The 27,031-nt window shown below is 41.0% G+C and overlaps 1 protein-coding gene across 1 annotated transcript in view; it reads right to left on the reverse strand.

Annotated features, from left to right (window-relative positions):
• Positions 1-17,819: 17,819 nt before the first annotated feature.
• GPC6 (glypican 6) overlaps positions 17,820-27,031 on the reverse strand; it is an 883,277-nt gene continuing 874,065 nt past the window's right edge. The window contains exon 7 of the mRNA XM_087967695.1: positions 17,820-17,891. Coding sequence (XP_087823821.1) covers positions 17,820-17,891 — 72 coding nt within the window. The remainder of the gene's footprint in view (positions 17,892-27,031) is intronic.

Below are 27,031 nucleotides of genomic sequence, written 5' to 3' on the forward strand. Positions count from 1 at the left end.
TTTCATCCATTTGATCAGATATCATCTCCTAGTCAAATTATGAAATATTGATATTCGAAGAACAGAATTATTTTGCTTCATGGACTGGAACGGAATTAGTAATATAATTTCAAATAGTTGGGGCTGGAGAAAGGTTCTTAGCAAAGCTTAATAATATTGATGAACACTCTCTATCTTGAACCTGCTTAATAATTTGAATGAAACCTTATGGCCCAAGGGAAACATTTCCAGGGCGGTAAGATTAGTTTTTCTCCTTTGGTTTGAAAGAGGACTTCGGCCTTGGTGTATAAAATTCAGTAGTGGTTTTTCAAACTTTGCACCTGCGGTTGCTCATTTCTAACCCGGCACATCTTGAGACTTTTGAGTTTATTGGACACACGAATGGAAACATCTTCTGGAACTTTGTTTTTATATATTAAAAATATTAGCAGCAGCAATGCTTTTATATGATGATTAGAGAATCATATAAAAGCAACCTGGAATGAAGGAGAAACTTGCTAACAATGAGAACAATTAACCAGTGGAACAGCTTGCCCTCAGACGTTGTGGGTGCATCATCACTGGAGGTTTTTAAAGAAAACACCTGGACACCCAACCTGTCTGAAATGATATAGGGCAGTGATGGCTAACCTTTTCGGCACCAAGTGCCCAAAGCGCACATGCACATCCCCAAAATGCAATGGGTGCACACCCCGTGCATGCACCCCACCCCCGCATATGCGTACCACCATGTCCCCATGCATGCATGCATGATCCCCGTATGTGCGCATGCATGTATGACCTCCACCTGTGCACTCCCCCAGGCATTCATGGCAGAGATCCGAAGACCAGCTGGCTGGTGGGAGGCGTGCGCACACATGCGTGGCGGAGCGTAGCTGGGGAGACAGCTCGTGTGCCCAGAGAGAGGGCTCTACGTGCCACCTCTAGCAGGCGTGCTGTAGGTTCGCCATCACAGATATAGGGCCTCCTCTTGAACAGAGGGACGTATTAGGAGACCTCCAGGGTCCTTTCCATTTTTATTTTGATTGACAGTCACTGTTTATCAGGATTCATAGATAGTTAGAGGATTAAGATTGGTACTTTTACGAAGGAGTTGCATCAATTACTCTTGTGGAGACTTGTGAAAGAGTTACAGTTGTTTTTCTGACCAAGGCTTCCTGAGATTGTAATTAAGCACACTCTTAGTCCAAACAACTCTTGTTTTATTTCAACGTTGGGAATGAATTATGTTCATTCCCAGCTTGTAATGAGCCCCAAACAGTCCCTTCGAGATAAGCACCCACTTTTCTCTCCTTTGAATTGCTGCCAACAACCAGAGTGCCAAATGAACTATAAAAAGTCAACTGAAGAACAAAGTCCACACAGAGCTTCAAGGATTAATCCAAACAGAACGAATGACTTTGCTTCCTATAAAGGTTTCTTCACCTTTGCCTGTCCTTTATACCTTATGGGAGGGGCAATCACCTCCAAGCCTTACTCCTGAGTCACCCCTTTTGTCACAGCTGCTCTTGTCTTCTAGCAGCTCTATGCACATGCACACTGGGAACAGGCTCCCCTTGCTCCTCTGCCTCGCTGCTGCCAGACTCCGAAGGTTCTGAAGGCAGCACACCATTCCCAGATGGCCCTGGCCCCATCTCTGCATTGGACGCAGGACCCTCGTCCAAGTCCTCTCCAGATTCCTGGACTGGTCCTCGTTCTTCCCCACTGTCCGATTCTGCTGGCTGCTGGTGAACCACAACAGTCATAAATAGTTTCCCTCCCTCCATATGTGTGTGTCTGTGTTTTTTGGGGCAATGGGGTGGGAATAGGATTGTGGCTCGGGGTCATTTTTTTTCTTTGTTGCTGCTAATAGGTCCCTTAGCACAGTGGTCCCCAACCTTTTTTGTACCAGGGACCAGTTTCAAGCACAAACACTTTTTCAAGGACTGGGGGGTGGGGAGAATCCGAGTTTGGTGGTTTGCTTGCAGACGTTTCATTACCTGACTAGGTAACATCTGATGTTGTTACCTAATCGGGTAATAAAACGTCTGCCAGCAAACCACCAAGTTCAGGGAGCGCCTCGGCCCTGCCTCCCTCAGCCCCATCCCTCAGGTGTCTCCCTCCCTCCCTCAGGTGTCTGCCTCGTTCCTCTCTCAGTCGCTCTCTCGCTGCTCCACCAGCCCAGGAAGAAACTGCTTCAAAGAAGCCGGGGGGGGTGGCTTTTCCTGTCGCCGCAGCTCCTCCGAAGCACCCATTTACCCCCACCCCGCCCGCCCGCGCGCGTGCGCTTCAATCCACAGTGCTCCGTTCTGCTTGCCTGCCTGCCTTCTTCGTTTCGGAGCAGCTTCGGCTGAGAATAATAACTATTCGCCTCTTTTTATCACGAAGCTGCTCCAAACGAAGAAGGCAGGCAGGCAGGCAGAACGGAGCACTGTGCATTGAACGCGTGGCGGGCGGGCGGTGGGGGTAAATGGGCGCTTCGGAGGAGCTGCGGCGACAGGAAAAGCCACGCCCTCCCGGCTTCTTTGAAGCAGTTTCTTCCTGGGCTGGTGGAGCAGCGAGAGAGCGACTGAGAGAGGAACGAGGCGGAGGAAACCGAAGCTGCTGAGCCAGACAGCAGGACAGGCTTGGTTGCTTCCTCCCTCCCCTTCTTTCATTTGTGTCCTTGATCCCCGATCCCAGCAGGATTCACTGAAGGCGAAGAAAGCCGCCATTTTTTTCTTTTTTTTTCTTTGTGGCCCGGTACAGAGTGCTCCACGGACCGGTACCGGTCCGTGGCCCGGTGGTTGAGGACCCCTGCCTTAGCATACATGCCTGTTTCCAGCTCAGAAAAACAAACTGGATGGACTTCTGCAATTTTGCTAGCTCAGCCTTAATAACCCTCATAGCAAAACATATTCAGTGATTGAATCCTGTTCCAAAAAAAACAAAACAAAACAAAAAAGGCCAGATCTCATCTGTTAGGATTAATTTTCTAGGCTGAGCGAAGGGCCATTGTGACCTTCTTGCTCTGCTTGGCATAAACAGCAGGCTCTTCAGCTACTTTTTAAAGAATAAAAATAAATTGCTGAGCCAGCAGCAAGGCATCCAATAAACCCAAAAATCTGCAGAAATGATAAGATGGCTGAGCAAGTCAGTGGGATTTTTTCTCTCTCCTTTTGATACCAAGTGATATTGGCTTCAGATAAGAATCTGTTAGAAAGTCTGTTGTGTTTCATGTTATAGCATGGCCTAGAATCAAGGGTCTCCAACCTTGGCAACTTTAAGACCTGTGGACGTCAACTCCCAGGTTTGCTGGCTGAGGAATTCTGGGAATTGAAGTCCACCAGTTGCCACGGTTGGAGATCCCTGGCCTAGATGAACATAATACGGTTAACTTTTAGGGCAAATAATATAAGGAATACATGGGTGTCTTCCCATATTTTTTCATCATGTTGCATGAAAATCATTTTAATCAATATTGGAGAATGGAGGGGTATCCAAAATAGTTTTCTGGTGATGCAATCATAGCTTGTTTTTTTTAAAATACCCATCAGATCTACAAAGAAAATAGTGGAGCTTTGCATGTCACATTCTGGTTGCATTCTTGACTTTTCTGACATATTCTGTAGCTTCTCAATGACAGGATATTTTTTTTTCTTTTTGGAGAAGAAATACTTCCAATTTTTGAAAAGCTAGCAGTCTGAACAGTCCTTTGGCAGCTTTGTTGAGTTAGCAGTGCCTTCACTGGTAATAGGGGTAGACTTGATACCTAATTTTTCAACAAATGCTTTCTTTTTTATGAACTGCTCTTGTGAGATGCTCCATAACTGCAAAAATCAATGGTAATAAAATAACGCACGAGGTCACTATATTGTTGCTACTGCTAGCCTGTGTGCTGTCCTAGGCTGAAAATGAGGATGAAGCAGCATTACCTCTGTGCTAAAAGTAATCCTTCATAAAAGGATTCATTCTGATCACTGTGTTAAAAACAAAATATATCCAGGCAAACCAAATGTGTCAACCTAAATTTATATTCCTGTGTCTGAGTTCTTTATTTTCCTAGAAAACTATAAGGATAAACTGAACAATTTTCATGTACAAGCCACATGTTGTTAAAATCTCAGAAGTTGGGATGTGGGTTTGAGTCTCTTCGGTGACAGACCGAAATCCGCGATCGTGCGTGGTTTTGATCTCTGCTCGCCGCCAGAGTGCCCCGAGCCAGCTGGTTTCGGGGCTAAGCCACCCCATAGATGTGGTGAAGAAGGGGGAGACTGCCAGCAGGGTCGAGGAGAGCCGCATCTCTCTTCCCCAGCTGGCCATTACTCCCTTTCCCGAAGGCGGTTGCAGCAGTGGTCAGAAATGGCTGCCTCAAAGAAGAACTGAACCGGAAAAGAATGTGCAGGAGGAAGATAAGAAGAGAAAGTTTTGGTTGACTGGGTTACATCGAAAAAGCAACAACGTAAGGTACCCTGGAATTTAAATTTAATAACATTGTTCCTGAAGAAGATTTTGAAGCTGCAAAGGAGAGAGAGAAGGGAAAGGATTAGGGTTTTTTTCTTTCCTTCCTTATACTGACAGCTAAGAGACTTAAGCAAGAAATTGAAAAAAAATCCACTTTGACATTAATAGGCATCTAAGCTGAAAATAAAAGTCAAAGGGATAATAAAGATTTCTGGATATTTAAAAGTTTTTAAAAGCAGGAAAAGAGAAAAAAAATAGAATAAAAGGGCAGGATCTGAAAAAATGGAGGAGACTGCCTGGAACTAAGGAATGGAACTGTAACTAAAAGGAACTTACAGTGAAATTTTAACAAGATTCCTCAAAGATACATTTTAACTGAAACTTGGTAACAAAATAATAGAACCCCAGGAAGAGAAAGTGGAAAAAAGAAGCAAGAAGAAACAGCCTTGGATTATTTGGATTACTTGGTGATTTTTGGTTTTTGCATCTAGATGACTAAAATTAACCGAGTGGTTGTTTAAAAGTCTTTAAAATGGTATCACTCTTAGAAGAACTGAAAATGGAACTTAAAAAATGGAAAGAAGATGCCCAAGAAGGGAGAGTTCTTTTGGCTTCATATTTCAATTCTTAGAAATGGAGATCTGGAACTATGAGAAACAACAAGAAATGCTTGCAGAACAAGAAGATTGGGACAAAGAAGAAGCCATCTTTAATGATCAAATAATTTTAAGTGGGGGGGGGGGAAGGAAAAGGGGGGAAACAGAGTGAAAAGTTTAAGACTAGAAAAAACAACCAAACAGAAGAAAAATTTTAAAGATAAGTATAATATTAGAAAGCAACAGAAGAGGGGATTACAGATGAGAGAGTTAGAAATAGAGAGACGAGGGGGTAAAAAGGGGAGGGAGAAGAAGAGGGGGAAGAAGGCAAGGAAAAGAAGTTGTAAAAGACAGAAACAAGAAATGGAGAAACAGGGAAAAGATATAAGGATTGTAACCATAAGCTTGTTTAGAGATAATGGGTGAAAATTTAATTGCAAAAGGAATTCTGCAAAGGTACATAAGATAGCATTGTTATATTACAAACAGAAATAATTTTAGAAAATATGATTAAAATGATGATAAAATATTTACTGTAATGTAGTGGAATGTTTGTTAATAAATAAATGAATTAAAGTGATTGAGAGAATTAAATGGGAACATTTTAATTATTAGTAATATTTATAAAAATATAAGTGAGAAATATGAAAAAAAAATTAATTATGGAAAGTTTATAAGTGTTCCCAAGGAAGTATGATATTTAATTGAAAAGAAATGTTAAAGATATTAAGATTTTAATGAATATTAATGATAGAATTGAATTGAAATGGAATGTGTGTTTTATTTACACACACACACACACACACACACACACACACACACACACACACACACATATATATATATATATATATATATATATATATATATATATATATATATATAATTTTTTCTTTTTAAGAATATAGTGTGTATTTTAAGAATGTACCAAGCAGAATTCGATTGGAAGTTATGTTATTGAATGCTATAATCTTAAAGGTATACATTGAAGCTTAAATAAGAGTTTGAATGGATAAAATTAAAAGATATAAAGGTGTCATACTCCAATTGGTAACTACAGGGAAAAATTTGTTTAATAAGAAAAGATAATATGAAATTGAAACAGGACAGACAAAAGTATAAATATAATGATTGGAATTGAGATGAGATAATTAAAATAAAGCTGAGAAAATTAAAAGAGGGGAAAAACTATGTAGAAAATATAAAACGGTAATAAGATATGGAATAGAATATAAAAATGAGCATGAAATTGAGTTTTGTGTCTGTATGAAGAAGTGATAACCTGGGACCATGCTATTTTCAAAAAAAGATGTTTTATTTGTATTTTGTTTTTGTGAAAACCCAAATAAAATTTTCAAAAAAAAAGAGAAGAAGTTGGGATGTAAGGGAAATATCGATATTCAACATATGAATATATAAGAAACCAGACTATTTGAATGACCAATCAACAGGGGAACCAATCAGCTGCTCAGAATTCAAATATAGCTCCAAACGAACAACCAATCACAGAAGACATTTATAAGCCAAGGAGAATAGGACAGGGGAATCTTGCTGATGTTCATTCAGAAACTAAATTGAAACAAGCTTGAAGAGCAAACCACTGCCAAAATCTAAAACCCAAGCTACACATATTGTCAACTTGTAAAACATTCCTGGCTTGCTCTTGAGTTGCCATAAGAAGGAGGTGGAGGGGGGGGGGGAGATCTGATGGAGCAGTTCATTGCTATGACCAGAAGCACATTCCACACATATCTTTCTCCAGATTGTGTCTCAAGTTACCAAGTCCAGTCAGAGAGGCGTGTTTTACATAGCCCACGAAAGTGTTTCATTGGAGAATGGGATTTATGACACACCCTGGAAGGAGGGGGAAACAGGGTCATAGGTGAGCAGTAAATTATATAGGGCAGAGCTGACTGCACTTGGGAAAAGTGCCTACATGTTGCTCCTAATAAATAATCGGATTTCTTTTGCAACTTGGCTCGAGGCTCATGAATTAATTAGTGCATTTGTCAGAACCCTGACAAGTATTTTCTATTATTTCAAAATATTTACCTCAGTTTCCAATTTGTTTCAGTATATTCCTAGCATATTAGCAGTCTCCTATCTGAGTATAGTACAGGCTTTTGGGAGGAAAAAAAAATAGTTTCAATCATGGGGACAGTCTATGAGGAAGAGGGATGAGAGTCCCCCATTCTCTACCTCTATGCAATGTAATCTTCCATTAACCCATTGGCTGTTCAGGTATATAATAAACCAGCAACAATGAAGACACATGACTTCTAAACAGCATCAGATCAAAACACAACAGAAAGTTCATTTCTGTCAACGACCAATAAAAATACATTCTGTGTTAGGGGATAATTTTGCTCAGTTTTTTATAGAATGTATTTTTATTGGTCAATGAATGAAATAAAGTTTCTGTACTGTTCTACCAGAAACCACTCTCCAAAAGAGCACCAAACCAGGACAAAAAGATTTATAATAAATGATTAAAAATATTTGCCAGCAAAAGAAGGCAGTCCCTTTATAAAATGATTCCAGCCTCTATCTGTATATATATTAACGGTCAAATAAACAGAGACCTTTTATTTTTCCTGCAGCAACAATGGAAAAGCAAAACAGAACCCCTAAATTGAGACTAGCTACAAAGAAAGGAAAAGAAAAGAGGGTAAAACTAGACAGAGACAAGACAAGGAGAAGAGGCAATTTAACAGGAAAGTTAGCAAGAGGAAAAAAAAAAGCTATGTTTAGAGAATAGGAAGGATTTATATTTAACCAATGGGATGATACTATTGTGTCCCAAGTTGGCTGGTAACCATTCTACTTATAAACACTCAAAATGCTTCTTTTCAACAGCTATTCTTCATTAATATAAGATAATCTTCATCACAGTCCTCAGATCATCTTGATATAAGAATTTACTTCTATCAACAAAGCTTTTATTCTTCAAAATAAGATTATGTAGATCAGTTCTTCCTTTGCTTATTTCTCCTCCTGTCCCACAAAGAGGAGGAGGAAGAAGAAAAAAAAATAACCTTACTCATTTCTCCTTCACACTTTCACACTCATCACAGCAATAAAGGAACATTGTAGCCCCCAACAAGTGCAGGTTCCTGAACAAGGATTGTTGGCAACTCTAAATGATGATGTATGAAGGAGAGGCAGGGAAATTTGATTTTTCTCAGAGGAGGCTGACACTACAAAACTGAGTGGAACAGAAAAATTGGTTTGACTAAGCAAACATGACATGCAAGTCATAAAAGGAGCAGCGCTTACAATATGAAACATCAACATGTCTCATTGCTGCAAATATATGGTTGAAAGCAGAATGACGTTTACATGACAGCGGTACATATGTTGTCCTCATTATCTTTTATCTGCTTGTCCTTCTGCTCATTTTATATATGCCAATATACTCCCGAGGCCTAGGCATTTCTGTGCCACAAAATGGCCATAGGTAAGATGCAATTTATAGCCTAAAAACTGCCAACCTTTTTTTTTTAGAATTGGTTTTTTTTTTACAAATTATTTCTTTTGAAAGTAAGGTCTTTTCTCCAACATGTGGAAATTGTAAAAACAACAACAACCCCACATTGCTGTGGCTGGTCAGTTATCAGTGACTAGAGGGATTTGTTTTTCCGTAGGAAATTGTTCATAGTTGGAGTGGAAGCTTTTGCCTGCAATGAAATGAAATACAGCACGCTTGAACAGGTACAAGACAAAAACTATGCTCCTGAAATATTGCAGAAAAACATGGGTGAAGTTGCCTTCCCATGACCTGGCTGTGGATAGATCAGGAGCTTGTGCCTTTGAGCCTTGGAGAAATGGTCAGTGGTTGGTACTCACCCTGCAACACACTGACCATATGGATCAGTCCACAGATACTTGAGAAAATTGTGGTTGGTGTTGTGGGGAAACCAGACAGGAATTACAACCTAATTCTACTTTACTGTAAAGCTACATTGATAGAATCTTGCAAGCATGAAAGTATTTCTCTCTCCCAAGATCTCCTTTATATTTCATGAAATTAGGAAGCATTCTTCCTGAGCCCCTTGCTCAACCAATATTCAACCAAGCTGTGGGTTATGCTATTTCTTATCTGACCACCTTGGCAGTTCCATCTCCCAACGTCTTTCCTGGAGCAGGTAAGATATCCCTGGCATGCAATTATCAGATGTCAACATCTTGCCAGACTACATCTATCTCATTGTTTTACTGGGTATCTTCTCTCATTGATTATGGGAATTTTTCATAAATAAAACATTCAGCTTCAGCTTCAACCTCAACAATACAAGAGCATACAACAGATACAAACTCAATGTAAACCGCTCCAAACTTGATTGCAGAAAGTACGACTTCAGCAACAGAGTGGTCAAAGCCTGGAATGCATTACCTGACTCTGTTGTTACATCCTCTAACCCCCCACTCCTTCAACCTCAAACTATCCACTATTGACCTCACCCCATTCCTAAGAGGTCTGTAAGGGGTGTGCATAAATGCACAATCGTGCCTACCGCCCTTGTCCTATTGTCCAAATTTATTCGTACCTATTTCCTGTATTCTTACTCATGTTTATACTTATGCCTATTATCTTGTAAGCGATTGACAAATAAAATAAATAATAAATAAATGAATTGTGGGAATGTAGAAGATATAACATATCGGAGTTTTGGAAATGCATCTCCCTATCAAGTTGCAAAGGTGCTTTTTCAGGAGGCAACTGAACTTTCTTGTTTTTTCTTTGAAGATGTTTCACTTCTCATCCATGATGAGATATGAAACGTCTCCAAAGAAAAAAAGAAACTAAGTCCAGCTGCCTCCTGAAAAAGCCCTTTTGGGACAACCATGACCTGGATGACTGAGAATCTCTACAAGCTTTTAGCTATACAATTTAGGATGAACACCCTTTGAATTGGTGGGGGAGTATGAATGGATTTCCAGAGGGGGTGGGTGTCTGCAAGGAATATAACTCTTCCATTCCCCACTATCCTGTCAGCGCTGAAGAAGCTTCTTGGATGAGAAGTGAAACGACTTCAAAGAAAAAACAAGAAAGTCCAGTTGCCTCCTGAAAAAGGGGTCAAGCTATTTTCTAAAGCACCCGAAGGCCAGACAAGGAATAATGGATGGAAACTGAACAAGGAGAGATTTAACCTGGAAATAAGGAGAAACTTTCTGACAGTGAGAACAATCAACCAATGGAACAGCTTGCCCTCGGAAGTTGTGGGAGCGGCATCACTTGAGACTTTCAAGAAGAGATTGGACTGCCATCTGTCAGAAATGGTGTAGGGTCTCTCTCTTGGGCGGAGGGGGGGTTGGACTAGATGATCTACAAGGTCCGTTCCATCTCTGATTATCTGTTAAATCTGTTAAGCACCTTTGGGACAACCATGACCTGGATGACTTGAGAATCTTTATGGACTTTCACTATGAAGCTATAAACTTTGGGCTATATGACACGACAACTATGGGTGCATACAGCTGACTTGAAATCCGGCCCCTGGGCCTTGAGTTTGACACCCCTGGTGTAGTCACTCCCCATAACAGCAGGCAGTGCATTCTTGGCATGAGCCAGACTGTTTGTATTTTTATGAGGTAGAACCAGTCAGCCTACCTGGGTGCTTTGCTGGTGCAGCTTGGGAAGCATGTTGTGCTTTTATGACTTGGCTATTGCAGTGAGGCCTCTTTGGAATAGGGAAGGGCACATAACTTTAAGACTGCCGGCTATGCTGGCTGGATAATTCTGGGAGTTTGAAGTCCATAAGTCTTAAAGTTGCCACATTTGGAGACTTCTGTTTTAATCAGTTGGAGAGGAGTCTTCTCCAACATGGGAACCTCCTGATGTGTGGATATCACTTCCTATCTGGCCTTTCTGCTTTCTTACATGCTTTCTAGAAATAGCGCTGAGCAGAGCTGGACAGCTTCATTTCATCCATGTGCCACAAGATTTGACCTTGTCACCTGTGTTTTAAACACTTAAAAATATCTGCCGGAAAAAAAAATCATCTGAATTCAGGAGACATGTAGGAAATCTTTTTGAAGCACACTTGGTTTCACATTCCTGATTTGGTTTGTGACCTTCTATATCAAGATGTATATAGGACTTCTAATTTAATCCAAGTGAAAAGTGATATGTCTGCTAATTTCTGCTTTACGAATCCAGCAGGGAACTGGAAACTACACTCATATTTACACAAACAGATGGAATAACAGGTCTATGAATTCTATACCAACTTCATAATCTATCTATCTTTCTTTCTTTCTTTCTTTCTTTCTTTCTTTCTTTCTTTCTTTCTTTCTTTCTTTCTTTCTTTCTTTCTTTCTCTCTCTCTCTCTCTCTCTCTCTCTCTCTCTCTCTCTCTCTCTCTCTCTCTCTCTCTCCTGCCTGCCTGCCTGCCTGCCTGCCTGCCTGCTTTCCTTCTCTGCTTCCTGCAAGTATGTGGAGCAGAGTTGTAACAACCTCTCTCCTCACTGATTACCAGAAATAATCTCTTCAAAAGCCTAATCCATCCCACCCCCACAACTCTAAACAAGCACAACGTTTTACCCACAGGAAAATGAGCGAAGAGAGAAAAGACTGGACTTGGAGAGAAGAGAAGAAAAGACTTTGTGGAGAACAAAGTTTTACATTAAAACTTTAACATAAAAACTTTAACCTTAGACTGTCCACCATTGACCTCACCCCCTTCCTAAGAGGCCTGTAGGGGGCGTGCATAAGCGCACCAACGTGCCTACCGTCCCTGTCTTATTGGTTTTTTTTTTTTTTTTTCTTATAAGTATCTATCTCATGTATTCAAAACTATATTTATTCTTATACCTGTATCTTGTAAGCGATCGACAAATCAAATAAATACATGGATGCAAAGTTTACTCTGAGTTCAGCTGACTAGCGTGGCTGTGTATTGGAAAGAGAGAAGCCCTTTCCTTTGTTATGCTGAAGAGATGGGAGACAAATCACAGCAACTCTGCATTTAGTATCTCTTTCTTTTCTCTCTATCAACTGAACTCTTTTTAATTTTTCAATATCAACTGTATAGTTCTTTTTGCCATTAACGGTGCATACTTTCAAATATATAATTGCAAAATGAAATAGGTGAAAATGTGGGGGTGTTTTTTTCTGCAAGAGATATTATTTTTTTCTTTTCATCTGAGATCCCCCCCCCCCAGTTTTTATTCATCTATCTTTTTTAAAAATATATATGTGGATTACAAACTACTGTATATCTAAAGAGCACCCTTCCTTACATTTAAGACGCATTTCAACATTAGCTACAGGCAGAGGTGATTTTCAGCAGGTTCTGACCAGTTCTGGAGAACCGGTAGTGGAAATTTTCAGTAGTTCGGAGAACCAGCAAATCCCACCTCTGACTGGAGATTTTACGGTATCCTTCCCCTGCCACGCCCACCAAGCCACGTCCACAGAACCGGTAGTAAAATAATTTGAATCCCACCACTGGCTACAGGGAGAATTACGAACTCCTAGAACTACAGGAGAAATTTCCTGACGGTGAGAACAATTAACTGGTGGAATGAATTGCCTTCAGAAGTTGTGGGTGCTTCATCACTGGAGGTTTTTAAGAAGGGATTGTCCAGAATGGTGTAGGATCTCCTACTTGAACAGGAGGTTGGACCAGAAGGTCCAAGGTCCTTTCCAACTCTGCTTCCAACCCTTCCTTCCTTCCTTCCTTCCTTCCTTCCTTCCTTCCTTCCTTCCTTCCTTCCTTCCTCATTAAAATATTTATTTAATTATGGCACATGCCCGTAAATAATGTATATCTCCACAAAGAATACTAATGTCCATTACATGCAAACTCGAAGAATATTTGAGGATATACTGTACATTTAGCTTGGGAGCCATCTTTTCATTCACCATAAACTACCTTCCTATTACAACTCTGCCTGTCGAAAGCCAAATCCACAACAATGCCTTTTCTGTTCTATCTCTTCACAGGACTGCATTTCTTAAAATTTTAAAAAAAAAAAGGCTGAAAATGGCTTTCAAGAAGAAGTGTCATGAAAGTAGCCAAAGAATTGTGTTTGCAGCCTTGGTTTGGATTTGCAGATACCAACTTAGAAATAATTGCTATACTGGAATGTACAGTAAGTAAAAAGATTCTACATGGATGGACCACTTTAAATGGCCTTTCTCCCTTTTATTTTTAATGCCGTTTGATCAGGACAGCTCTTCAAAGAGAGACTACCTTTAAAGGAATTCTCGCTATAAAATGTACAGCCATTTCTCCAAGAATTCCCAGGAGTTGTATTATTTAATTAATTAAAAGCTCCACAATGAGAATGAGAGAGAGAGAGAGAGAGAGAGAGAGAGAGAGAGAGAGAGAGAGAGAGAGAGAGATCAAATTTAAGTCTATTAATTGGAAAAGAAATTCTGGATTCTGACACCAATTAAATCAGGCTTAAGAATTAAGAACCCTTAGTTCCTCTGTTGTTCTGCTAATGAAAGTCATCTGGCTGTATAAATCTAGCCAGATGACATGTTATATTTTCCTGGGCAAGGATCAAGCTACAGGAGGAAGAGATTCAATTTGAATACCCTTGATAACACAGGGAAAACAATAGCCAGGAAAAAGTGGTAGAGAGGCAGTCATGGGAAATAGCTTTTCATATATAAGAAGCACACAAAAACACATAAACATATGTTTTCATCATTCTCCAAAATGCAACAACTATATGTCAGATAGAATCTCCTAGAGAGTAGTTAAGCCAAGGGGTAAAGTGGTTTATCAATCTTGCCACTCTAGGGAATCTTCATAGCTTTGTGTCCCTCTACGTTAATTTTACTTTCTCCTACCGAAAGCAAATGGGGAGTTGAGAGACAAAACTATTCTAGAATTAACAAAAATGCAAGAAGTATTAGATGAACGAAGGAATTTTTGAATCTGACTAAGCAATGCCAATCTAACTGAATCTACCAAGCAGTGGGAAGAAACCTACTAACCATACAAAGTCTTCAGTGTGAACCTTGATTCTCCCCTTTCATTTTAGAGGTTCTTTAGAGGTTTTATTTTAAAAAAGAAACACTTTTTATGTTTGGTTTCTGACTTTTCTTTTTTAAAATGCATGTGCTAATGGTGTGAAGTGATATCTGTATTTCCATGCTTTTAAATGGTCAGATCATGTCTTTTCCGGAATACTTTGTACTAATAGATATATAAATATATATTTTATTATAAATTATCAGTGAAATTAAAAATGTGCTGTCCAACATATAAATTGCCTTGCTATTGTTTTTGCCAGGCATTCTATGGGAAACTAATTGTAGTATATTTATTATTTATTTGTTGAAATAGGTTACTTCTGCTAAGGAATGAATTACACATCAAATCTTTCTCCACTTTCAAAATTTAAATTTGGAAACTGAAAGCCTGGTTTTAAATAAGCTTTGCGGCACTCACAGTACATTTCTTATTTGGCATATTATTAAGTACCAGAATTTGAAAATACTGGATGTGCTAATGGTCAATTTAAAAAATACGCCATAGCTACTTCGTTTTAGAAATTATTTTGCAGTTGGAGAAAGCATATATTCATCCTATTCAGCCCTTTTTTTTACCAAGATCCTCAGCTAGCATCTGGTAGAATTTAACAAGGGTAATTTGTTTTGAGTTGAAGAACCTCAAGTTATAATTACACATTCAGATCTAGAATAATTTTCTTTCTATGTTCATGAGTCCCTTGAGTCAAGTATTTTTGCAAATTTCCTCAAACCAACTCCAAGATCTTATTTCTTTTTTTAAATATTATTAAAAAAAATTAAATACTAACAGATAAAACAAACTAAAATCAAAAATAAAGGAACAGTAGAAAAGAGATGAAATAGAAAATTCTGTTTTTGACAGAGACCAGTCAAACACTTTCCAGGAAGCCTTAAAAATAATCCAAGCACTGTTTCACGTTTCTTCTTTTCTTTTTGCCTAATTCTGTGTCTTCAAGTTGTGTTCTGGGAGTCGACTAATATTCTGTGCTGCAGCTGTGGTGGTAATGTGGGAAATTAATCATTCAATTTAATATATAATAAAATAAATAAATAACAAAAAGTTCCTGAAAGAATTTACCCATCAAAGAAGCTGCCAGCTGCACGTTCTTATGACCTTACTTGGTTCTTTTACCAAAATTCAAAGGTTTATCTCCCATCTTGCCTCTAGAGTTTGATCAATAAGACATCTGATTGATCAACCAACCAACTGTGTGAGGTAAATCAGACTGAGAAAGAGCCAGTGTTCTCAAGGGAAATTCTGTAGCCAATGGGACAGGACTGGAATCAAGATCTTTCTCCAACAGCTTAACTACTATAATATTATGACTTGGAAATAATAGTAATAATACAAATGGTAAATCATTAAATATTGTGGGTCTCCCCAAATTCAAACGGATGAAGTCTTGGCTCATAACACACCAGATTTAACTGTGGTTGAACAAAAGAAAGTGTGGTGTGGAGATACCAGGGGATAATAGAATAGATTAGAAGACAAAAAATTAGAGAAGACCACTAATGATCAAAATCCAAAAGTTGAAGTTGAAAGATTATGTCGTTAAACCAGCTGTGGTGGTGCTAGGGGTTATTGGCATACTGGGTCCCATATCAAAAAATCTTAGATTGTGGGCTCACATTTAGCACCATGGGAAACTGAAATATCCCAGGATTATATCATGGTCTCTGTTGTTTAAAAGGTCAAGACAGCAGAACTACATATTTTGAGGAGGGCCTTGTTTGCTTATAAATCCCTGCCTGCCTGCCTGCCATATGCCTTCTGAGGTTCATTTAGTTCATCCCAGCAAGCCACCATCAGTTATATGGAAGGCTGCCATGCTGCATGTTTCACCCATGTATTACATCTACCAGTAAATCTGCTACACCGTGGGTGTTCCTGCAAAAGATCCCTTGATTTGGCCAGTTTGTAAAGAGCACTTGGCCAGCACAATACAATAGCTGTAAACACATCTAATTTTCCTCTGCTTCTACATTTCAGATTGTGGATACTTTCGGTGAGATGGTTTTTTTTTTCATTGCCTAGACATGGTCAAGACTGCCACTTTTTCATAATTGTACCTTAAGAAGAGCAGGAGCAGTATATAAACGTAGAAAATCCACACATTGGCGAAAATTACCATCTGTCAATTGCAAAAGGTGGTGTGGCCTTTTGCAATTGACAGATGGGAATCCATCCATACACCACACCGATACATCATGCCCCCCCCCCTCAGGTTCTTGGGAACAACTTGATGCACATGAAAGCCAACACTAGTTAAAAAACTGGCACCTGTAATTTCACATGTTGTGTATAAACATAAAAGGTTTGCTGAGACGATGCCATTCAAAGAACAACAACTCTCTATCCCAGGTCCTTGGGAAGGACTTGATGGTAAATCCCGGGTTTGGGATGTGGCCTTGGTAGAGGGGAGCTGCCTGTCAAACCCCAAACCTGGGGTTTGCCATATCTGGGGGGGAAGGAACCCCTGCACTGGTGATGGATGGTGGCAGTCCAGAGGCTGCAGCAGTGAGCATCTATTCCAAGGAGTGAGCCGAGGAGCAGCTGTTCGGTGGGGAGGCAGGGCACTGCAAGACCAACAGCCTGCCGGGATTCGAGGTGGCAGCAATGAGCATCTGATCAGCAGGAAGCGAGCCGAAGAGCAGCTGTTTGTCAGGGCCATAGATCAGCCGAATGGCGCCTAGTCTGCCTGGCCGATGAACAGCTGAGAGAATGAGCGAGGACTGTGGCAGTGGAGGGGCGTGGCTTGACCAGTTGAAATATGCCGGGAGGCAGAAGGTCCCAGCACTGACTTTACATCCTGTTTTGGTTTTGGAATTTATTGTGTACCAGAATCTGGCTCATTAAATCCAGTAAGCCCCAAAATGCATGGCGTCTTAATGCCGGTTTAGATCCGCAGCTCGGACCATTGAGACTTGATAGTTGGATAAAAATGCCCAGCCCAATCCAATCTAAACATCTGTATAATTATAACCATAATAATTAGTTGGAAGATAATGGACACTGCAAATGGAGCTGAGCTGGGCGTCCTGAAGTGAGGAGGAGTGCCGGAGGAATAATACCTCCTTCATAAACCTTGGTCCAGCTGGCCTGGTGGTAGCACCTCTTAAGGGCCCCTTTCCAGGGTTACAGGAGAAGATGGCCAACAGTTTTGAAGGCAGAAGAGGGCTTTATGCCCCAACGGCAGATAAAACGGTAGAACCATCTTCTAGGAGAAGGGAAACTCTGATTTCAAACCTCCGCTGCCTGGTGGCTATATCTATTATTGGAAAAGGCTTCAGGAGTCAACCTCGAGGCAAAATCCAGAGCCGGAGTCCCGGAAGCAGTTTGTGACTGTGTACAATCACGTTCTGGTAACTCCTGCGACGCAGCTGGAACTCATCGTATCGGCTCTGCCGTTCCATTAGACTATTTCAGCGATGTGGAGAGGGAGGAATCTGTTGCTTGGGTAACAGTTTATCCTACATATTAAATTACCCAGTCCTCATGCTCTGGAGAGGACACTCCAGCTTTGCATACAGCATTGAAACAACACATGAAGTGGCAGTTACCGGTTTCACAGCACGATACCATAGTCTCTTGAGACTGAAGGATGCCAATTCAAATTCAAATAATTATATGACCAACTCTCAGCATATCTAAACAAAGAGCGTAATAAGAATGAGAAGGGCTCAACCTAAGTATTAGTTTGCAAAAGCACTCTATAAATCAGATTATTTTGCAAGGAGGAGGGGAAAAAAAAAGATTGCTACGTGGATAACATTAGATGTCATTTGTCAGCAAAATCAGCAATAGGTTAATGGGTATGAAAATCAAGAATAAGAATACCAGAGCTTACACCATGTTGCATTGTCTTCCAGATAGTCCTCTAGGAAGCAGGAGAGAAAAGAAAAAAAGAGGGAAAAATCAAGACAAAGTGTTAGGTTGCAAGAAGCAGAGAGCCGCAAAGAGGATAATGTATCAGTATCAGCAAACTACAAGTAGTCCTTGGCTTACAACAGTTCATGTAGCAACTGTTTGAAATGGGAATGGCACTGAAAAACAGTGATTTATGACAATTTTTTTCATGCTTACGACCATTGCAGCATCACCGTGGTCATGGGATCAAAATTCAGGCGCTCAGCAGCTGATTCGTATTTATGATTGTTGTACTGTCCTGGAGTCACGTGATTTCCCCTTTGGCCACGTCAGTGGGGAAGCCAGATTCATTCCACAACCGTGTTACTAACTTGACAACTTTACTTTAGTTTACTTTATTGTCATTGCACCTCGTACAATGAAACCAAACACCATCTTCAGTGTACATCATGGCCATGAACATGAAAATAAACACAAACACACATCCTTCACCCTCCACACATTGAACCGAAAACCCCTGACACCTCACCAACACTGCACTATACAGCAGAATTCAAAAGAGCTACTGCCCTGGGATAGAAGCTGTTTTTCATCCTACTTGTCCTTGTTTTTATTATCCTGTACCGTCTGCCAGATGGTAATAGTTCAAAAAAAGGGTTCCTAGGGTGAGATGGATCTTTGAGAATGTTTTGAACTTTCTTAAGGCAGTACTCACTTTAACCACCGCGGCAAGAAAGGTCGTAAAGTGGGACAAAACTCACTTAACAAATGTCTCACTTAGGAACAGAAATGTTGGCCTCAATTGTGGCTCTGAATTGAGGACTACCTGTACTGTGAATGGAGTTTAATTATGCATGCTGTGATGATGGAAAATATACACATATGCAGTCAGCCTTCCGTATTACGCTAAACTCTTTAAAAGAATTTTAAGTGCATGTTTTCCTATTTTTTTCTCTACTTCCCTTTCGAAAACCATTGAATGCAAAATCTGTTTATCGTATTATAATTGCCAGCATTACTAACCGTATCTTTGCCAATTCATTGCTCCTACTTGGTTCCGTAAGTCTGATCCTACTGCATTGTTCCAAGGCTCTTCTGCCATAAATAGGCATTAAAAAAAAAAAGACTGAAAATTTCTCTGAATATTTTGCTTCCCATACTAATTTTATACACCACACAAAACCGTCAGGTTGCTGTCATGTGATGTACCGTGACGTTTTCCCCCTTCGCGGAGCTGAGGTGGGCGTGGCCTGCACATGATGCACCCGGCCTGTGGGCCGCCAGTTTGGCAACCCTGCTCTAGGGAAACTATGCAATATCATAAGGGAGAGTAGTTATACATGGTTCCATGCATCCAGTGGTGGTATTCTATCGGTTCAGTCGAACCGGTAGTTAAAAAAAAAATGCTACCGATTCAGCCAAACTGATATTTCTGACAATCAGCTGTGCCGCACAATTTAGATTGGCTAGGAAGCAGGAAATCATTGGATTTCTTGCTTTCTTGCTCATCTCAATCATGCGGCACAGCTGATCCCCTCCCCCGCTGTTGTACTTACTTTGCCAGGAGACTTCCCTGAGGCCCAGTAGGCAAAAAATGAGGCACGAGAGGGGGTGCTACGAAAGGAAAAAACCATCACATAGCCATGCCCACCCCGTCACATGCCCACCTGGCCATGCCCACCTGGCCACGCCCACAGAACCGGTAGTAAAAAAAATTGAATCCCACCATGTATGCATCCATTCATTTGATTGGGTGAAAGGGTGGGGACAACAATTATGTCCTTCATCACCTCTCCATGTGCATTTCCGTATGTCCAAACCTTACAAGTTTTACACCATGAGCAAGACCTCCAAGGTCTCTTTCAGCCCTATGATTCTAACCACAAAGCAGGGCATTCAAAGGCATAACCTGGAAAGGTTCAGAGTGATAGGAAGAAAGAAAAAAAGTTTGAAAAAAGTAGTCCTGATGTCATATCTGTTTATCTATACAGCGAAAAAACCCCCCACAACTTCAGTTTTCCTGCCTTTGTATGTGTTTGTGTGTGTGTGTATGTACCTTTTGAGGCAGCCTTGACTCATCCTTGATTAATCCCAGCAGTCTACTTGGCAAGGCTTTCAAAAGCGGCAAGGTCTTTCCTCTTTCCTAGGGCCGAAGGTCACCCATCTGGCTTTGTGCCTATGTTGGGACGGCAACTCATGGTCTCTTAGCTTCTAGATTGGTATCTAACCATCGGGGGTGGATTCAAAAATCCCAGCAACCGGTTCGCTGACCGGTTGCTGGGTGGGCGTGGTCATGGTGGGCGTGGCCTACCAAAACTTCCGGGAGGGCCGTTTTTCCCTTTCCCCAGAGTCCAGAGGCTTCCCTCAAGGCCTCTCAGAGGGTGAAAATGGCCTCCCCGGGCTCCAGAGGCCTTCCAGAAGCCGGAAACAGGCCTGTTTCTGGACTTCCGGAACTTCCGGGAGAGCCGTTTTTCACCCTCCCAGAGCCTCTGCACGGACCTTGCACTTATCTGCATCCAAAATAGGCTGCGTGGAGACTCCTGGAATGGGAGGGGAGGGCGGGGCCAGTCTGTTGGTTAAACTACTGGTTTGGCAAAGCGGATGTAAATTTAACATCCAGTTTGCCTAATCACCACAACAAATTAAATCTCTTTCCTGCCCTGCCCTACCTTATTGCTCATTGTTGGGCCTAACATTTCTGATAGATTGCTTTCTGTCAGACTGAAATCTTATTTTTTTGAGGAAAGGGGATGGGTCCAAATACGAAGATTTCTAATCTGGCTGAAAGCTTGATTAGAATAGAATAGAATTCTTTATTGGGCCAGTGTGATTAGACACACAAGGAATTTGTCTCCGGTGCATAGTATCTCGAAGAGAATGTGCGGCTTAACAACTGACAAAGGCAAGGGGCTTTTTAAAGAGCTAACTTTACAACTATTGCCTTTCTCACTTATTTCACAACCAATTTAAGATCTTAAAGAATTTTAAAATCTGGAAAGAGTAGGGAAAACGCTCCATTTCTGTCTCTCCAATTGCTGAAATTGACACATTTTATTTGTGCTTTATCTTTGTCACAGGCCTGGTCCTTCCAATCTCAGAAGGTTCAGTGTAGGTCATCTACAGGTGAATGGTATTTTTTTTTCCTGACCTGACCTCAACAATCTGAAAATCTCTGTCTGAGGTGATCAGCTAAATAACTTTTTAAAAACCATTTTAGTTCGATCTCAAACATTCATGATTGATAGCAGTTTCCCCAACCCGGTGTCCTCCAAAAAGGTTGGTTTAAAGCTCCCAAGACATCCCAAGTCAACATGAAATAGTACCAGGCTGAAAGATGCTAAAGATGTTGATTTATGAAGTAGGATTGCATAAGTATTATTCCTACTGTGCATTTTTAAAAATCTCTGTGTGTATTGATTTCTTTATTGGTGTGTTTTTATTACAGGTTCCAACTGATTTATTAGGTCTTTACTTGTCTCTTTGAAGATGTTTTATTTGCACAGAAAAATGATCAATACATTCATAAGTAAACATGAACAGCAAGCTTTAGCTTGCCTCTCCTAGTCTATCCCAAAGAAAAATGAAAAAAAAATGCAGCTAATTGGGAAGACTATTCATTTGTCTGCTGTTTCTGCAGAAATGCAAAAATGAATCTGGTAGAGTCAGAGAGAAATAAATGTCCCCCTAAAATTTAATGGCTATTCACACAGAATAGATGGTCTTGCAGTGAGATTTGCTGAGGGCTAAAGATCCAAGGATGAGTCTCTACAACTGCTGAGATCCTGAGTTCAATCGGAATAGAGCTGAAAGGGACATCGGAGGTCTTCTAGTCCAAGCCCCCCACAAGCAAGAGACCCTATACCATTTCAGACAAGTGGCTATCCAGTTTCTTCTGAAAAACCTCCAGTGATGAAGTACCTACAACTTCTGAAGGTAATCTGTTCTCCTGAATTCCAGGTTGCTTCTTTCATTGATAGGTTTCCATCCATTCTTTCTTGTCCTGCCCTGTGGTGGTTTGGAAAAATAAGTTGACTCCACTTTGTAGCAGCCTCTCAAATACTGAAATACTGCTATCGCATCACCCCAGTCCTTCTTTTCTCTAGACTTGCCAAACCCAAATCCTGCAACTGTTCTTCATATGTTTTAGTCTCCAGGCCTTTAGTCATTTTAGTTGCTCTTCTCTGCACTTTTTCCTGAAGTCTCAACATCTTTTTGTAGAATGGTGAGCAAAACTGGATGCAGTATTCCAGGTGTGGTCTTAGTATGGCTCTGTAAAGCGATACTAATATGTGATTTTTGACTCTATGCCTCTGTTTATACAACCAAGGGTTGTATTAGCTGTTTTGGCTGCTGCCACACACTGCTATTGCTCTAAAATATTTCTTCCCCTGTCTCTCAGCCCCTGCTCAATATAAAATGCTTATAGCCCAATTCTGCACAATTACCCCATCCCGTAATGTTGGCCCACCATAAGAATTTATGATAGTTCAATTTACTCTTGTTGACTGAATTCTCCAAAGAATGTACTCAAGTTAGTCCATTTGAGCTGGCCTTTTTCAATGTTGTAAAATGCATTTTTTTTTAAAAAAAAACTCTCTTTGCTGCAGAACAATTTAGCAGTACTCTTGCAAATGTCCCCGGTAGAGACATGAAAGGTTCAAATTCTATTTTATAGCTTAGTTTTGAGTCTAGCAAGGTCAGATAGCATATTGGGAATGTATTTTTATATTGGTAAAAGATATATTTTGGGTTTTTGTTTTTTTTTGCTTTTCCCCAAAGGAGATTTTCTTTTTAATTTAATGCTGCAACTTTTCTGGAGTCATTCTCCATCATTTTGAAGAAAAAGAGCTGAACCAGTGGGTTGAAACCACAAGCAAAAAACAGATTTAGGATAGATATTAGGATAAATTTTCTGATGGTAATTGCTACCAATGGGTGAAAGAAAGAATAAGCTGTTTCATGTTTCCATTTCAGCTCTTCAAAGACAGATTGGATAGCCACCTGTTCAAAATATTGTATGAGATTCTTCACTGAGCATGAATTGTACAAGATGGCCTGAGATACCTTCTGATTCTGTGGTTCTGTACAGTGGTTCTAAGAAGGCAAAATTCACTCTGCATAAGTATGAAAGCAATGCTACCTCTCACATGCACTAAAAATGCATCTTTGAAACTCTTTACTCTTTACTGAGCATCTAGAACAGGAGTGTCAAATTCATGTTGTCACAGCAGCATCATGTGATGCTAAAATGGGTGTGGTCATGGCCAGCATGTGGTGGGATTCAAATTTTTTACTACCGGTTATGTGGGTGTGGCTTGGTGGGCATGGCTTGGTGGGCATAGCAGTGGAAGGATACTGTAAAATCTCCATTCCCACCCCACCCCACTAACCTGCTTTCCAGCTCTGTTCTCATGTGTGGAGCAACAAAAGAAGACCCAGCCGATCAGCTGGGACTCAGGAGGCAGAGAACAGATGGGGGGAGAGAATAGATGGGGGCAGAGAATAGATGGGGGCCAGTCATAGGTGGTATTTGCCGGTTCTCCAAACTACTCAAAATTTCTGCTACCGGTTCTCCAGAACTGGTCAGAACCTGCTGAATACCACCTCTGAATAAAATAGAATAACAGAATTGGAAGGGACCTTGGAGGTCTTCAAGTCCAACCCCCTGCTTAGGCAAGAAACCCTATACTATTTCAGACAAATGGTTGTCCAATCTCCTCTTTAAAACTTCCAGAGTTGGAGCATTCACAACTTCTGCAGTCAAGTTGTTCCACTGACTAATTGTTCTAACTGTCAGGAAATTTCTTCTTAATTCCAGGTTGCCCCTCTCCTTGATTAGTTTCCACCTGTTGCTTCTTGTCCTGCCCTCAGGTGCTTTGGAGAATAGCTTGACTCCCTCTTCTTTGTGGCAGCCCCTGAGATATTGTAACACTGCTATCATATCATCCCGGTCCTTCTTTTCATTAAACTAGACATACCCTACTCCAGCAGCCATTCTTTATATGTTTTAGCCTCCAGTCCCCTAATCATCTTTGTTGCTCTTCTCTGCACTCTTTCTAGAATCTCAACATCTTTTTTACATTGTGGTAGCCAAAACTGAGTGCAGTATTCCAAGTGTGACATTAGGTAAAGGTTCCCCTCACACATACGTGCTAGTCGGCTCTAGGGGGCAGTGCTCATCTCCATTACAAAGCCGAAGAGCGAGCGCTGTCCGAAGATGTCTCCGTGGTCATGTGGCCGGCATGACTAAACACCAAAGGCTCACAGAATGCTGTTACCTTCCCACCAAAGTGCTCCCTATTTTTCTACTTGCATTTTTACATGCTTTTGAACTGCTAGGTTGGCAGAAGTTGGGATAAGTAATGGGAGCTCACTCTGTTACGCAGTGCTAGGGATTCGAACCGTTGAACAACCGACCTTTCTGATCAACAAGCTCAGCGTCTTAGCCACTGAGCTACTGCATCCCCTTTACCTTATCAAGGCCTTATAAAGGGGTATCAACACTTCATGCGATCTTGATTCTATCCCTCTGTTAATGCAGCCTAGGATCGTGTTAGCTTTCTTGGCCGTTGCATCACACTGCTGGTTCATATTTAAGTAGTTATCCCCTATGACTCCAAGATCCCTCTCACAGTTATTAGTTAAGTTAGTGTTAAAAATAAAGGCCTTAAAAAGCCAACAACAACAACAAAAAAAGGATGGTGGTAGTGGTATTTTTTTCTAAGGGGTAAAAAAAAAAGGAATAAACCACAGTTGAAGACTGATTGCCAAAGCACCATTGCATATGTTTAATGTAGTTATAAAACAAGGTTTCTTGTCTTAACTTGTATGAAATGTGAATTCCTTAATTAAACTTTATAAGAGAAAGATGCATTATGCATATGGACACTTAACAACAATAAGTGCTTATTTAATGATAAGCAGAGCACTAAAAACGAATCTATTGTAAAATTAATTGGGAATTGAAGTGATTGCACATTAATGTGACAAGCAGGGGATTACTTATTTCAGTAGTTGGTATGTGCAATTTTCTCCCAAAAGGAAAAAAAAATCTGTGAAATTGTTCTTCTCATAGTTTTCTCTTAAAAGTAACATATTATTCTTATATCTTAAGGATAAATATGCAAATGCATATTTTGCAACTACACTGCTTTAAGTCTGCCACCTGCCCCACTTGGCCTTTTGATCTCTGATTGATCCTCAATTCATAAAAAGGCCAAAAGAGGGATGAAGAAGAAACCTGACATGGACTTTGTGGAAGGGATTTGGAGCCAAGGGACAGCCTGGTCTACCCAAAGGCTGTGAAACAAGTCGAAGCTTCTCACAACTCTCCTGCCTATTTGTAAATGATTGTGGAAAAAAAATATGTGTCTGAACATTGCACGCAAACGATATATTGGTGCGAAGAAGAAAAACCGAGCACTGACATCAAAAATTTGCATTAAGAGTTTTCGTGAAGAAAATGCATTAAACTGATTCATGTAAGAGGAAATAGAGCTGAAAAGAGTGTCAAACCCCGAAACCGCAAGCTCCAGCGAGCCGTCTCGGGGTTGCCATTCAGGGAGGAGAGGCTGCAGGGGCATGATTGGGACTGATGCAATTGCTGTGCTGATCAGCTGGGAGGCGGTGAATAGTTCGACCGACTAGTAGCTGGGCATCACGCACTAGGTGGAGGCTGCAATGCTGCTCCACGTGTTGATAAGCAGCTGGGTGTCAGAGCTGATCAGTTGGGAAATGAAGTACTGATCAGCTACGGCATGGAGAGCTAGACCCGGCTGAAGATTCCAGGCTGTTTGTGGTGTCCGGAAGCCGAGGAGATGGGGTAGGAGCACGCAAGGGAATTTAAGGTGCGGAAGAGAGGCCGTGGTTAGCGCTGACTTTGGTTGTATGTCACTCATTGCCAGGTTTTTATGCTTTCCAGGATAAAATGCTTCAGACAAAACTGTGTTGCTTGCAGTTGCTTGGTGCTGGATGCTTGGAACATGACAAAGAGTTTTTTAGGGAATCTGTCTTAACCGATGCATGCATTCAGGGAAACTTCCCTATATTCGGAAGACTTGCAAAACTAAATAGTTGAAGTTGGTTTTGCAACCTATAGAAGAGATTGGGCCTTTTATTCCAGGGCTCTTCATCGGGAGCCAGTGATGATGAAGTAAAAGAAGAGAAAGGCTTGTTTTTCCCATGGAAAATGCTTAAAGGGCCATGTGAGAGGCTCTTATGTTTTTCTAACGCCATGATGGCGAACCTATGGCACGTGTGCCACAAGTGGCGCGCAGAGCCATTTGTGCTGGCATGCGAGCCGCAGGCAAACTTACCTCACTGCGCATACATTTGCCTCACAGCTGATTTTGGGCTGGTTTGAGGCCTTTTTCGGCCTCCCAGAGGCTTGAAAAAAGCCTCTGCAGGCCGAATAGGCCCGTTTTGTCACTTCCTGTAATACCGGAAGTGACAAAATGGGCCTATTCGGCCTTCAGAGGCTTCTTTTAAGTCTCTGGGAGGCTGAAAAAGGCCTCAAACCAACCGAAAATCAGCTGTGAGGCGCAATGCAGGTAAGGGGGGGTCGACGGCAGGATTGCATGCACATGCGCAGAAGGCACATTGCCTTCTGGGTGCTGGCATGTACCCACACAATTTTTGGCACAGGAGCCCAAAAAAGTTAGCCACCACTGTTCTAATGGTTTGCAGAAAAATATCATCGTGACTTACATTTTGTTTCTTTTCTTGTATCCCAACATATTGTCTCAATATACGGCTCTATTTTTGAGAGGAAAACAATCGTCATTGCAGTGCCATGTCTTTTCTTTGGCAACTTTACATAATCGGGGGAGAGGATCAACTTTCTAAACAACGGTCTTTCAATTTTAGCCAGAAAGAGATTAAACCAGGTAGTCCTCGATTTATGACCACAACTGAGCCCAACATTGATGTTGCTAAGTGAGAAATTAGTTAAGGGAGTCTTACCCATTTGACCACCTTTCTTGCTTCATTTGTTAAATGAATCACTGCCGTTGTTAAATTAGTCACACAGCTGTTAAGTTGTTGTGGTTCGTCGGCAGCAGGTGCAAAATGGCTGAGGTCTCGGAGAGCGAGGACTCAGATGAGGGGCCTGCGGGTGATGCTGGGGTGGGGCCAGAACTATCAGGGAGTGGA

This window comes from Notechis scutatus, chromosome 5, assembly GCF_049901735.1.
Source record: "Notechis scutatus isolate UNSWTSFEM ecotype Mainland chromosome 5, rNotScu1.2, whole genome shotgun sequence".
Lineage (NCBI taxonomy): Eukaryota > Metazoa > Chordata > Lepidosauria > Squamata > Elapidae > Notechis > Notechis scutatus.